The sequence below is a fragment of the Saccostrea cucullata genome, unplaced genomic scaffold, assembly GCF_032062105.1.
Source record: "Saccostrea cucullata isolate Sc308-1 unplaced genomic scaffold, CSIRO_AGI_Scuc_v1 ctg649, whole genome shotgun sequence".
NCBI classification, from domain to species: Eukaryota; Metazoa; Mollusca; class Bivalvia; order Ostreida; family Ostreidae; genus Saccostrea; species Saccostrea cuccullata.
In genome coordinates, this window is record NW_026919021.1 from 109552 (window position 1) to 124599 (window position 15048).

The 15048-nt window shown below is 32.4% G+C and overlaps 1 protein-coding gene across 2 annotated transcripts; it reads right to left on the reverse strand.

Annotated features, from left to right (window-relative positions):
* Positions 1-5283: 5283 nt before the first annotated feature.
* Positions 5284-14358, reverse strand: LOC134277571 (ciliary microtubule associated protein 1A-like). 2 transcript variants are annotated; one of them, XM_062759905.1, is made up of 5 exons: positions 14264-14358; positions 8699-9136; positions 7792-7916; positions 6898-7038; positions 5284-6592 (listed from the first exon to the last, which is right to left on the reverse strand). In XM_062759905.1, exons 2-5 carry the CDS (start codon positions 9096-9098, stop codon positions 6500-6502), a joined length of 759 nt encoding a protein of 252 aa, XP_062615889.1. In that variant the 5' UTR covers positions 9099-9136; positions 14264-14358; the 3' UTR covers positions 5284-6499. The 2 variants fall into 2 exon arrangements, with proteins under 2 accessions (XP_062615889.1, XP_062615883.1); XM_062759899.1 differs by having other exon boundaries at positions 14221-14330.
* Between the last annotated feature and the right edge of the window lie 690 nt (positions 14359-15048).

Below are 15048 nucleotides of genomic sequence, written 5' to 3' on the forward strand. Positions count from 1 at the left end.
AAGATGAGTAAAAAAAAAATTGAAGAATTTATACACTCCAATTACTTATATAGTACATGTAATCAGACACTTGTAATATTACTGCTTGTATCAAGGAAGGTAACTTTTATCTGTGTCTGTAATTTTTTCACAAAAACTGATCTAAATACACTGGAGTTGGAAGCAAGTTGAAGGGGGGGGGGGCTAAATATGCAGTGTATCAAGTTATTAAATATTGTTCAATGACTTATTTCCATATGGCAACGACACAAAGAAAACGCATATTCATGTCACCTGTAAATCTTTATCTAAATCACGTCATGAAGAAAAAATGATGTTGAAATGTTTGTTTTTCGTACGTTAACAACTACTTCTAGCACATACGTAGCATAATTTTTTGAAAGGAGGGCTGACAGAGAATTCTTTTTACTTTATTTCCAAAACTCGAAAATCCTATTTCATGGGGTTAGAGGCATTCCTTTTTTCAATGCCAACTTCTTTCAGTACCAATTTTTTGGGCATAAAATACTATATTTCCCTGATATCACTTTACTGTTAGTAGTAAAAAGTGTGTGTGTGTGGGGGGGGGGGGGGCAATAAGCCTTTCAATGAGCATTGAACATTTTCAATAGTAAAAGTTATGTTGGAGAAAAAGTGTTAGTGTTTGAGAAAAAAAAAATGAAAAAGTTCGACCCCCCTCCTGTTGCTACGTGCCTGAAGTGTAGAAAAAAAAAATAAATCCAACTTACAAAAAATAACTTGACAAGCAAAAAAAAGGGGGATGGTCCTTTTGTCCAAAGATGAAAATTCTATTTCGTGGGGGCAAACATATTTCAAAAATTATGCAAACGATGGTCAGAGGGTCATCTTCATGTATCCGGTTAGTTCATATCTTTCTGTAACACAGGGCTCATGGGTCACATCGCTCACCTGAACACTGTGGCTAGGAAAAATCAAGGGGGGGGGGGTCGAACTTTTTTCATTTTATTTCCCAAACACTACCACTGCTACATGTACCACTGCAACCTGCTTGTTGTAAGTGGGGTGGACTAAACCTACACCCAAATGCATGACTATATTATGTCTATCTCTGCAAAAAAAGGGGGCTACCCCCCCCCCCCCCATTCCGACGCCTATGAAATATCCCTGGATTTCTTTTACAATCCCTACAAGTCTGTACTCGATCTGTATGGGAATCCATAGGAATCTAAAAAATGAAAAATTTTCTTTATACAAATCCTTCTACACCTTTGCATATAATATTACTTTCAAGCTGCTTGACAAATTTGAAAACCATGGATAAGATTTATTATGAATATAAAAGGTAAAAAATCTCAAATACCAAATTTTTAAAGTCATTCTTTTAATTCAAATCAGAAAATTCAGACACAAAGAAAGAGTAATTAAGGGACATGTTCTTATTAGAAATTATTTAAATGGAAAGGAGAAGTTTTCATATGAACATCATTTAAAAGGTAAATTGAATGTTATATGGACATTGGGATTAAATGATGCTGATCTAATGCTTATATACCTAAGTTATAACTATGCTTTACATTATATGCTCCTATATTATTTGATAGTGGGAAATCAAAGGCTTAATGAAAAATGGGTGATATGGAAAAAAAGATTCAGAACTAATCCTTATAATTCAAAAACTCGGTTATGACAATGTACATTGTGTTTGGGGATCAATTATTAATGGGATCGTCTGAAATGACATCTCTTTCAAAATGCTCACACAAAGTCTGGGATTTGTACATGTATTAATTATTTATTTTGTCAAAATCATTGACAAAATCAATTGGTTTATACTCTGAATTTGAAATATTACCTCCTATATACTGATTTATGCTATTAATGGGGAAGAAAATTGATCGTTTTAATTGTAATTTGCTACCCGTGTGAGAGATTGAACCAAAGCATTAATTATTAATTAATAATACTGTAACACATATTCTCATGGATTCTATGTTGATACTCTTTATAAGGCTAAAGCTTGTAGTTCAGGTAATCTACGAACATTATGTAATTCAAGTATCCCTATGAAGTACAATTTCATTTCTCCACAGATTTAAAAAAAAAAACTCATTACGTAGTCTTTTATACCTCAACTAACATTTCACCTCTGTATCAAATCAATAAAGTTCTTGAATGGCAATTTATTATTTCGATAAACAATATTACATGAGAACCCTAAATTATTTAAGTCTTCCTGATATACAGTAAAACTCAGTTATAAAGAAGGCACTAGGACTTCTTATACTTTTTTTTAACCCAGATTCTTTTTATCCATACCAGGAATAAAGTGCTACATGTAAGCCTCCGATTATGCAATTCATAACAAATTACCAAATAGTCCTTATAAATGAACACTTTATAATCAAGTTGTACTGTACATATTAAGCCAAAAGAATGCCATTATCAGACTCGGAGGTCATGACCTTTAAGTAATTTACTGCTCTATGAACAATGAGCGGTAAATTAAATATTCACAAAGGAAGCTAATAGAGAGAAGATGCTGAGTGCTGCTGTGTAACAAGTAACTATCAATAATACAGAAGGAAATGGATGTTACACAATCATTCTTTTCAGAAAAGCGAGCATTAATTAGCAGCATTGAGCAAATTGCTGCTGATTCAAGATCAATGGAGAAATGAAATTTTAGCATATCTATATGAGTCTGAAGATCATACATGTATGTAAGATCTGGAAAGCGAATAGGCATTTTTTTTGGGGGGGGGGGTGGGGTGAAGAGGCAGGGTAGGATATGATTTATCAGGTAAATGTTTCATACATATGCATGCAATGTACATTTGTAGGTTCCATTAAACTGAAGTGAACAATACACTTAACATGGTGTTTGGGAGCTAAAATTCTGTAAAAACAAGACAATATCTTAAAAATGCTAATTTTATAAAAATCTTGAATTGTACATAAGTCAAGATACATGTGTATATATATAATTATTCAAGCATACAGTAAAACCTTAATATTTCAAATATGGTTGCACATGGACAGTGTCAATTGCAAGAATCTACCAATCTCTTTGACAATCTACAATCCAACTATACACACAGTTGATATATTTTACCCATGCATTCTTGGTCTGGTCAATTGCAATGTCATCCATAAAATTTTATTTCTCCTACAAGTGTTTTAGAACAATAGACTCTTGTTGCTTTTAATTAGCTGCAGAACTATAGCTCTCTGAAAAATATATATTGACAGACTGGAGAGCTACAGTGCCACCCATTGAAAAAACTGTATATTTATTGCGCACAAAAACATGCGCTGTTTCTTGGTTTTATCTCCATGTTTTTAAAAGAGAGTCATTTTTAGAACACGATCGACCTCATGCTTACTGATTCTATGTTTGTTGAACTTTTTAAATGTCTGTTTCATTATTTTGTGAATTCAAGTCTTGAATAAATCTCTGTTAGCATATGTTGATAGAGTGAAAAATTAAATTTGTCTTTTTAATCTTTGATTAACTTAAAAATTAAATTGGTGCATAAAGTATGTTTTGAAGTTTGACAAAATAATTAACAATATATGTTGAAGATATTCAAATAACAGTTCTAGAAATTAATATTCAGCTGCATGCTTTTTTTCATCTCAATGTATGGGCAAATGTGGAATATCATGTACTCATAATGTACACTTATTGCTATTTGCAAAAGATGCCATAAAAAGTAATCCTGAACAAAATAGAAAATTTTTAGACGACATAAATATCAAGACACAAAATAAATTCCTTTTAACACCACACATATGTATCCAAAGGAATATATATAAAGATCAAAAGTGAAATAAAAGAGAAATACTTAAGGTACAGGGTTTTAAACTTGGGTAAGTTTTTCACCAGGTGAAATTTAAATCCTATTTGTTATGGCTACCCAATGAATCCCATCTCATTGCTAGGAATACATACAATCAGTGAAAACCTGAAACTAGGGCACCAAGAGTTTAATATACCTTCACAATTTTGATTTACCCGTTAATCCATTTCACGAAAAATTGTTTGAACTTGGATCAGTAATTGGGAAGGTATATACATGTAACTGAAATTTTAATGGCCGTAGTCTTTACTTTTCTGTACCCTATCAGAGTTGCAATTACGTGTTGTGTATTGGTCCTTTGCCAAATATACTGCATTTAAGTGCATACTTCAACATCATAAATCTCAATTGGAGAGTTTCTTTACACTCTATTAGTCTGAATGACAGTCATAATTTTTTATGCATTATATGTACTTCAGCATGCTCTATATGCTGTTGAATGCATGAATGCATTCATTAAGTGAAAAATCAAAAGTTTTTAAATTTAATTCTCCAATTTCCATTTTATCTTGTTCTGCTTTAAACTTTAAAGGTTGAAAATGTGACATGCAATCTGATTCAATAACAGCTTTTAGGAAGTGCATGCATACCCATATATTGAAATTTTATTGCTTTTTTTTCTTTGAAACTTTTTGAATTTTAAATGCTATTAAACATGCAGGCTTTAGCTAGCACCCAGTGTATTTAATAACCAGAATTTGTTAAACTGCATAGTGTTTAACTATGCCTGAGAGTTTTTGAAAATCTTCACAAAGGAACTAATCACTCTCATTGCTAATTACTTTGACTCCCTGATGCAATATTAAATATTCATGAAAAGCCAGTTGCAGATGAATCAGCATGATTGATAAATGTTAATTCTTGAATTTATATGCAATCACAAGTAAATCCTGCTGAAGGATATTAGAAATTTTCTAATAAGATATATGCTTTAATTAACATGAAATAAAAAATATGATTATGGTAGGCTTTCAGGGCCTCCTAGAGATGGTGAAATGCTGCATAATTTAGTAGGCCATATAATAATTGTTGACCGAATCTAGCCTGAAAATGTGTTGTTTGCCATGAAAGTTTGTTCATGGAATCAAAGGGAATACATTCACATAGTTTGCATATACCAGGTGCTGGTAGTATGCATATAATGAAAGGATATTTGAATATCCAATTATTCTTCAGATTACGTAACTTTACATATATTTTCTCTTTTTTGATCAAGTATATAGACTTTGATGGTAAGTGATTAAATTTTTCAAATAGTCATGCATGCACAATTATTTTTAAAAGGCAAAACAAGTCCTCAAATTTTCACAAAAGAATTCAATTTTTGTTATAATTTTCAACATTTGATGTCTCCCATCTTCATCTTTCAAAAAAGTTGCACAACATATTTTAACATCATTACTCATTCTCTCAATATACTGAGTATTCATTGATTTAGTACAAAGAAAACATGAGCCAGATATGTGTTTCAACAATGCATATTTTATTCTGTTAGTTGTTGTTACAGAAACCATGGAAACCGTGGAACCAATCACTGACATTATGCTGCAGTGTCATGTACAGGGGCAGATAACTCTCTAGGTATCATTCTGACTCAAAAATTAACAGAAAGACGGAACATTGAGCAAAAAATACACAACAATCAAGAATTGTCAAGTTCTTTTTTATAGCAGCAACTTAATGGACAATATTAGCACACTGTTTAAGTCTATGCTGGGGGAATTTTAAAAATTCCACGAAAAAAGTCTGTATTCGAAAAAAGATTGACAATTCTCTTACTATTTAAAGGAAGTTAATATAATAGTGAATGCTGATTTATCTATCAATAAATACTGAAGTTTTGGCAAACTGAATTTTTAATTTATAAGCTGGCTATTTTGTTTGCAATTATTTCATTTAACACAACCAGTTATGATACAGTGCAGACATGATCACAAAGAGAGAAATATTGAAGAAAATTAGAAAATAAAGTAGGGGAGATAATTCACTGTTTTTTGTCAACACAAAACTCAAACAAGTGACTTTGTATATAGATATAGAAAAATATAAAACAAAGTTTTTAAAAATGACAATAATACTATATCACATAGAAAACTTTGTACAATGGAAAAAAAATTACATACAAATAATATTTATAATACAATTGACATATATTAAGTCACAATCATACGATGATATAATGCAGATATGGCTTAATAAAGTTAAACACAATTCACTCCTGAGGCTTTTAAGTCCGTGTTCTTTTACACTACTTCAGGCTAAATCTAAACAGCATATAATACTTCAATGTAATTTATTCCCTGTTTGCATCCTAATACTGATCTTATAATTAATACCAGCCTAAGTTCAAATTTTTTAAATAATATTCACAAACTTAAAACAAAATGCTGGTGATTTATTTTATTTTTCAAAAAAATTGGTCAAAAAAAATTTATCACAGCCTTTGAAGATACAAACATACAAAACACAATTCATTTTCTAGATGAAGAATATGAATGTAAAAAAAAAATCACATTTTTTATCTTGTAAACCTGTGCTAAGATAAAAGTAACTAAAATTGTTAAGTATTTTTGATTGGGAAACATATTCCAATTCATAAAAAACTCGGTATATCTTTCAAAATAATCCATAAAAATGATCCTAGAGAAAATGAAATAAGGAATAAATGTCTGTAATCTTTAATCGGCCTGGTCAACGATAAGAGGAGCTAAGTATTGACTGTGACGGATTCCGAAGGAGAATTCAGGCATCTTCTTTTTGTGTGTCCAGACCTGTTGAACAAAAAATTGAAATTAGTTTTTTTTTTTCAAAATATTTCTACAATGCTTTATATTTTTTAGATCTTTGTTAAATTTCCAGCAAATTCTTTGCAACTACCAACTCAATCAATTTTATTTTAAAATTCCAAAGTGATTTTCGTTCTGGTTACCTTACAATCTGTATACTTTCAATTCTATCTTTCTTAACAATATTATGTTAGATATGGATTTTACATTCTGTGGGAAGTTACTTTACTCTCCTTACTATCTATTCTATCTTTCTTAATAACTATTATGTTAACAGAGGTGGATCTTACATTTTGTGGGGAGTGAGCACCGGGTCCTGGCTTGCGAGTGGTATCACCAGGCATGACGTTTCGGCTGGTCATACTGTACAGAGGAGCTTTATCCTTGTAAATGCTGGGATCAGCCGTGTCATAGGTTCCTGGCCCAGGGGTCTGCAAAAAACAAAAGAGATGAAGTTGTATCATTATTTCTCTTAGATGCTAGGAAGAAAAGTGAAAGATTACTATTCTGGGATTTTTTTTGGTAATGGTGGTTTCATTTGTGACAGGCATTATAAAATCTATATTTTGTTTGCTGTAAAGATGGGTGATTTTATATTAACTCAGCAGGGTTCTATAGAAAATATCAATATGGAAAACATACTCTTTCATTTTATACTCAGTAAATCTTAATGGATACGATTAAAGTTTAGATTATTAGATTTCTTCAAGAATAGAGGGAAGACTAGACATCGTTTATTGAAGTAGCAAAGGTGAGACTTGAGACTGTTTATTGACCACTTTTAGTGATTTACTTCTCTCAAGTAGGCAACTACCTTTTGTTTACAAAATATGGAGAAAGTAAACAAACTTTCACTTAGACACATTAGTACTTTAAATATATTCAAACATAGACTCTTAAGAATATAAGTAAATTTAATTTCTGAAGTGCCTGTTTATCACTGACCAAACCCAAATAAGGGTGATATAAGGTAAAACTGACCACATAAAATTTTACCCCATTTAGTCCTAAAAATACTTTAATGACATTAAAAAGATGCTTTCATTAAGGAGCAAAGGGGACAATGTTGAGAAGGGGGTATAACTCTGAAAAGGTCTATTGTATTAAACTGGGTTAGGACCCCTACTTCAAATTAAAGGGGTATGGCCCCCTACTTTAAATTGGAGAGGGGTAAGGGCCCTTACCTTGGCGAGATCCTCATGAAATCCTCCCTGCTTTTGCCTGCCAGACATGGAGAAGATGGGGGCCTGAGGTTTACCACTTTCCTTGGTGGTTCCCAACATTGGAGTCAGTGTGTAGTTGTTGGGAGCTAAAATAAGATGATTACAACTTAGAATTTCAAATTTCTTTTAAAGACTTGTCCAATTTCTACAAGACTGGTGTTTTTATAGATAAAAACTGTTATCTTTCAAATTGGACATTAGAAGATTAGTGTATTGATCTGGATTGAAATCAGATTACCCATTAAAACCAAACAAACCTTTTTTTTTGCCTTTATTTGATATGGTTAATGGCAACATAGCTATGATAAATAGGCATCTTATGATCTCAGTGGGACTCCATTCCACAGGAGACAAATTACTTTTATTGACATTCAAGTCAACAGAGCCAATAATAGAACATAACCTGGAGTGGTTCGATTCACAAAATCAATGACTACAAACCAAATCAAGAATCCATCATGCTATATTACCTGGGGTTAATGCGTTCAATTTTCCTATAGGTACAAATAACCCCCAAACCATTTTGACAACAATAAAAAATGGAAGTGTTTTTGTGTGTGTATATTGACAGTATCTGAGATAAATATACATGACTCTCTTTCACCTACAGCATCTTTTATCCATTGTGACTCGAGTGATACAGATTAGCAAGATTACCTGCAAGTTGTCCCCCCTTCCTCATCCAAAGACCCCCCTCCTTCCAAAAAAATGATAATATAACATAAAGTTCAGCCTATCCTGAATATTTAATTTCAAAACAGGTTCCTGCATGTAACATCTAATTTTCTTCCCTGACAAATTTTGATTTCACCACCATAACTACCATAAAAGTGCCAGTTTACATTATAACCCCCCTATAGAATCTTACCAGGTGTGTTGTCTGTCCTCCTGTTCCTGTGACGAGTTCCGAAGCTGTAGGCGGGGTGGCGGAAGTGAGCTGTCGGTCCCGAGCCCTCGGGGCTGTAGGCACCAGGGCCAGGCACTTTAAACATGGTTCCGTCCTTTTGGCGGCTGTACAGGGAGTAGTGAGGGGTTCCATCGTTTCCGTCCCTGTAGACCTTGGGGTTGGGGTAATAGCAGGGGCCAGGGCTGCAGTCATCCCTGAATTTTCCGTGGCGAACACCGAAAGGATAAGAAGCAGCTTTGTTGTGAACACTACGGGGATCGTGGGATTTTTGTCCGACTAGACCTGGGAGTCCGTAACAGGGGCCGGGGCTGCTGTACATAGCAGCGATGGGGCCACGGGGTTTTGTATAATTGTACACCATGGTTACTAAATTCAAAATCTACACTGACTCACTGATACCTACAATGCAAAAAAAAATTGAAAATTAATTTAATACTTTAAAACATGTTATTGTAAATGTTATTTTGTCTTTGATGGTACATATTTATGACAAACTCATGTATGGTCTTGAATAAATTCATCAAATCCTTCAAGTTGTTAATTTAAAACCAATTGCTCTAAGTATCTTTCTTATCACTATGAAAATTTTGACATTTAAGATGTCAAATTACATTAGACATAAAAAAATCTTCAATATTTATGTAAATTGAACTGATTCATTCAACTCAGAATCCAATGCAGGTAATTTAATGGGGTAAAAAATTTCCTCAGGTAAAGAAAAGAACAGTTTCTATGATTAATCAATATTCACACCAGAGAATTCCAAGTAACGGAAATAAAAAATGCATACCTGAGAACCAAAATGAAGCAGTTTTAATCCAATATCATTAAAAATCCCCAAAACTTAAGTTTCCACAAAGAAAAAAAAGTCCCAGGGAAATATCTTATTTCCTCAATCTTCAGTGCCAGAAATATATTTAACTGTTTTGTGTTGGTTATAATGTTTGCACCAATGGCTCCCCAGCAACCAATGGCTAGGCCAATGCAAGTAACGGCTTTGGATTTAAATGGACTGTATTCAAGAAAGAACCTGCACGTCACAGACTTTAAAAACTTAATCAATAACTGATTAAAGCTCTCCACAAAAAAATACAATACAATTTAATATTGATTATCAAGTAAAAATCTTCATAACAATAGCATTTAACAACCAGTGTGTGTATATGATGCAAAGTAAATCTGTTAAGAATTAATTTTGATATTTTTGCATGTGCCATATTAAATTTAAATTGTTATTAATAAATTACTTAAGGCACTGTCAATTTTTTAAAGAAATTAAATTCTCATCTAATGCTTTAATTTAATTAAATTTTACATATAATAAATTGATGAAATTTAAAATTCTGGCCAATTGTAATAAAAAAAATTTAACTTTCAAGTTGAAGAGGACTGTCAAAATATGCCAACAATTTAAAGCAAATGATATGAAAAAGAAGTTCAGTTACATGTTTTTCAGATAAAAGATAACGTTGTGACATATCCTATTGAAAAAAGACCTTAACATTTGAGAAAGCCAAATACCTATGTCTTGATCTGTTTCTTAGCAAAATTAGGTTACCAATTCAATATGTTCATGTTGGGAGCTCATCGAGAAGAATCAGTTTATCAAATATTCAAGTATTTTATTGTTGTGCACAATATTGCAAGTTCTTTGTTGTTTCACAATTGAAATGATTTACTGGAGTGTGCTTGTGCATGAGTTTCAATAATGTAAGTTTATCACACATCTTTTGTTTTAAGGCTAGGTCAAATGTAATATAGTGTTTTCATTTCTATATTCCTACTTGAATGGAAGGGGGGTAATTAAATAAATTATATTGGATCCCTTGCTATACATTGGATCCCTTGCTATATAAATTAAACAAATTCCTTATACGGATATAATGAATTCAGATTATAGCTTAGTTATTTCAAAGGTCCAAGTGACTTTGTTAAAACCAAATTTTACTGTATAGAGTTTCGGACACAATTACAAAACAGTCTCTTCAATTTATCCTTTAGAAATCCATTAAAATTAATTGTGGATGTCAAGTGGTAACAATTCAAAATATTACGTACAGTGTAGGTACAAATTAAGTATTTGCAGCTGCCCTTGTCCCAGTTTATTTTAACATTTTCACTATAGAATTAAGATACATTATGTATTAAAAATTTTTTCCGGTGATGACCATTTCAATTGAACATTTAAAGAAATGTCTATTTTACATTGCATTCTTCCATTTTGAAAGGATATGTTGAAAGTATTTGTGGACAATTATGTTCTATATCAACTGAAAAATGGCATAAAAATACAGATGATTTGATATACTCTAAATTTTGATCAAATATTTCATTCAACATTCTAATCAATATTTCACAATTATCGTTAACCAATCCAGAGTCATATTTAATACATTACGGAATTTTGATGGGGTCTACTCATGACTATACCTATAGTCAGATATTTGTTGACCAAGGCCAAAAGCAGATTTATTCCAATACATGTGTACTTGAGCAAAGAGCATTGTCTGGTCATTCAGAAGTCGAAAATAACATTGATGAAAATAACCCAGAAGTCATATATATTTCAAACTAAGACTATATTAATCTTGTCTACAACATAATAAATTTTGTAGTGTCAAACAACAAATCATAATTTTAAATCAAAACTTTAACAACTAGTCTTTTTAACAAACTAGAGCACTATTACTGTAACGTTACACAAATAAAACAACTTCATTTTTACACTGTAAACTGTAAGCCTAAGCAAATCTGTGGTTGAACAAGAGGAAAAACTTGAATAAACCTCCAGAATTTTATTTTGAGATGTACTCCCTCAGAGGTATACCCCAGGATAGAGATTGAGTCTGCATCTCAATCATTTATCAATGCAAGAGCATGAAGAATCCTGATCATGAAATGAATTATGTTGAAGCATTCATTGTATGATGTTTAGCTCAAGACTAACTCTAAAGATAAGACTAGTGAATCAACCAATAACAATACTAGTGTACCATTCAAAAGACTCTTAGCTCAGGCCTGACATCCCTATGAGATGCAATGATGTAGCACTAGTATAAACATGAAGAAGACACTGCTGATGACAAATGGTTACACTGACTCTTAAAGTCAGAAAAATACCCCTACTATGTTTGACTATAAATGAAAGTTTCTGAACAACTTTAAAATTGAAGCACTTTATGAATACACAAATACAATAAATGTATCACATTTAGTGACATGTATGATATACTGAGTGGAAATTGATTTTGACCAAGTTAGTGAAAATGTGATTTAGCCCCTTTACTTTAAAATGTTCCTCTATAATATCTATGAAGTCATATATAATTAATGCAAAGCATATAGCGACTCATGCTTGGTTATGGTAGAAGTTTCTTTATGCTGGTTTTAGTAGAAGTTCTTTTACGCAAATGGCACTTAAAATAACACAAATCTAAATGTAATACATTCACAGAATATTGAACATAATATATTCTTATTACAATCCAATATGCTTGCCTGCATTAAAGTGCATGTACACTAATAACCAGAAGTCTCTGTCGAGACTGAAGCTCTACTGGTTTGAACTTATAGCAAAGGAAGAGAAAAGTACTTAAGCAGCTGGGATTTGAAACTAAATAGAATAATGATCGTTGATAAAGTCTCTTTATGTTCTTATGTAACTCCTTGTGTGCCAAGTTATACTGATTTAATCAGACCAAAACTGTAGGAGGAGTAGCATTTTGATTCTCAATTTTACAGACATTTCTATTTTTAGAAAACCACGGCAACACCGTTCATCAAAATTAAAATTCGATATACAGAAATATGTATCTTAGTGTATTCTACTTATGTGCCAAGTTATATTGAAATCAGACCAAAACTGTAGGAGGAGTAGCATTTTGAAACAATTTTACAGATATTTCTATTTTTAGTAACCACGGCAACACCGTTCATCGAAATCAAAAACCGATAAACAGAATTATGTATCTTAGTGTATTCTACTTGTGTGCCAAGTTATAATGAAATCAAACCAAAACTGTAGGAGGAGTAGCATTTTGAAAGAATTTCTCAGAAATTTCTATTTTTAGTAACCACAGCAACACCGTTCATCAAAATCAAAAACCGATACACAGAATTATGTATCTTAGTGTATTCTACTTGTTTGCCAAGTAATACTGAAATCAGACCAAAGCTGTAGGAGGAGTAGCATTTTGAAAGAATTTCACAGAAATTTCTATTTTTAGTAACCACGGCAACACCATTCATCGAGGGAATAAATAAATCGATACACAGAATTATGTAACTTAGTGTAGTCTACTTGTGTGCCAAGTTATAATGAAATCAAACCAAAACTGTAGGAGGAGTAGCATTTTGAAAGAATTTCACAGAAATTTCTATTTTTAGTAACCACGGCAACACCGTTCATCAAAATCAAAAAGCGATATACAGATTTATGTACTTCTTAGTGTAGTCTACTTGTGTGCCAAGTTATACTGAAATCAGACCAAAACTGTAGGAGGAGTAGCGATCAAAAGAATCTCACATGAAATTTCTATTTTTAGTAACCACGGCAACACTTTTCATCGAAATCAAAAACCGAAATACACAGAATTATGTATCTTAGTGTAGTCTACTTGTGTGCCAAGTTATATTGAAATTTCACAAAACTGTAGGAGGAGTAGCATTTTAAAAATGTTTACAGACAGTTAATATAGACAGACAGACAGACAACCACACAAAAGGGGGACGCATTACTTGCATAAAATCTTCTGGTCTCTGACCAGTAGAGCTAAAAATAAACAATTGATAGATTCCATATTTGAATGAAATCAATTAAAGTTGAAAATGATATTTCCTGGATATAATTATTCTAAGACTAGGCAAGCATGTTCCATAAAACTTTGCATTTATAAATGTTTTTCTCATCATATATTGTATATATTTAACAATCCTTGATGACACACAAGTTGCCTTGCATGATTTAATGGATTAAAAAGAATATTAAAGTAAGACATGGGAAATAAACTTCAGACTCTCAATATTAATAACAAGAATTAAAACTAGTCTGTGGAAAATCAAGTTAATTTAGCCAGTTAGCATGTTGGTTATGTGGGATATGAAAGATTTTTATAACACCTGTGACATACATGTTCTCTCTGAGTGTATTAAATTAGCATTTCCAACAATGTAACATCCATTTCAACACCTTCCAAAGTCAGAGTATATACGTTCGATATGAAAGATTCATGCATTCAAAGATTTAACGTGTCTGTTATATTGTAATTTATCATTAAAATAATGAAACATCCTTAGTAATCAAAGATGGAACATTATATTTGACGATGCATAAACAAACTTCTCTGACAATGAAAAAGCAAACTTCTCGAAAAATCTCCACGATATTTTTTTGATATCAGAATCTAAACCGTCCGTGAACAATGATGAATGAGCAATGGACCACAGTGATAAGTTCTGAAAATATGCCCTGGTGACAAACTCACCTCTTGATGGCGGCTGAGTGAGATCCTAAATAAAACAACCCACCTGTCTTATCTTCTTTTTTCGCAAAAGGTTGTCAGACAAACAGACCAACGTCACGGCAGAAGGCACGTGTTGTGTATCGCAAAAAATGATTGGTAGACAGCTAAGCAACGCTTCCCTAGCGACCTGAGGACAAGGGACGTAACCCCAATGCCGGTATTGATTTTAGAGTTACCTGTTCTTTAATGTCAATACATTCGCACTTTTGTCGATAATATTGTAACGTTTCTGAGTTCTTTATTAATCAATTGTCATTGATGCATCATACTTTTCCAGGAATTGGTTTATGTAGGGAATAAATAAATAAATTATACGATGGATAAATATTGAACTATAAGTTTAAAAATGAAATTAAATCGCATGGGCATTTTTGTTTGAAAAAAAATGCATAAAAAAGCCTTAAAGGGAGTAAAAAGAAGGAAAAAATAATGTAGTAAATAAATTCAGCCACCATCTGCATTCTAGTCCATTAGGTAAACATGGTACAGCCGTCAAGCCCTCCACTCCCTTTTAAACAACACGCACCCCCCCCCCCCCCTCTTTACGAGATTTCACGTTAGAACTTTTTCCAGCGTAAGAGGGCTAATTTCCAGGCAGTTTGCGGAAATGTAAATCTCACATGAAATAAACACATTCTCAAAACCCTAAACTGTATCAGATCAAAAGAATCTCTCATGGTTTGTGGTAGAATGGTTTTTATCCAACTCAACAAGTGCCCCCCCCCAACTTTTACTTGAATCAGTTTTTTAACCTTTGAAAAACACAATAATTTTTCATCCACAGTAACC

Bases quoted from the DNA above. Each gene is read 5' to 3' on its own strand.
- LOC134277571 (XM_062759905.1), bottom strand. From the start codon at position 9,098: ATGGTGTACAATTATACAAAACCCCGTGGCCCCATCGCTGCTATGTAC. The intron at 7,917-8,698 runs GTAAGATTCTAT...ATCTTATTTTAG, and splicing joins GAGGACAGACAACACACCTG to CTCCCAACAACTACACACTG. The intron at 6,593-6,897 runs GTAAGATCCACC...TTTGTTCAACAG, and splicing joins GTGCTCACTCCCCACAAAAT to GTCTGGACACACAAAAAGAA.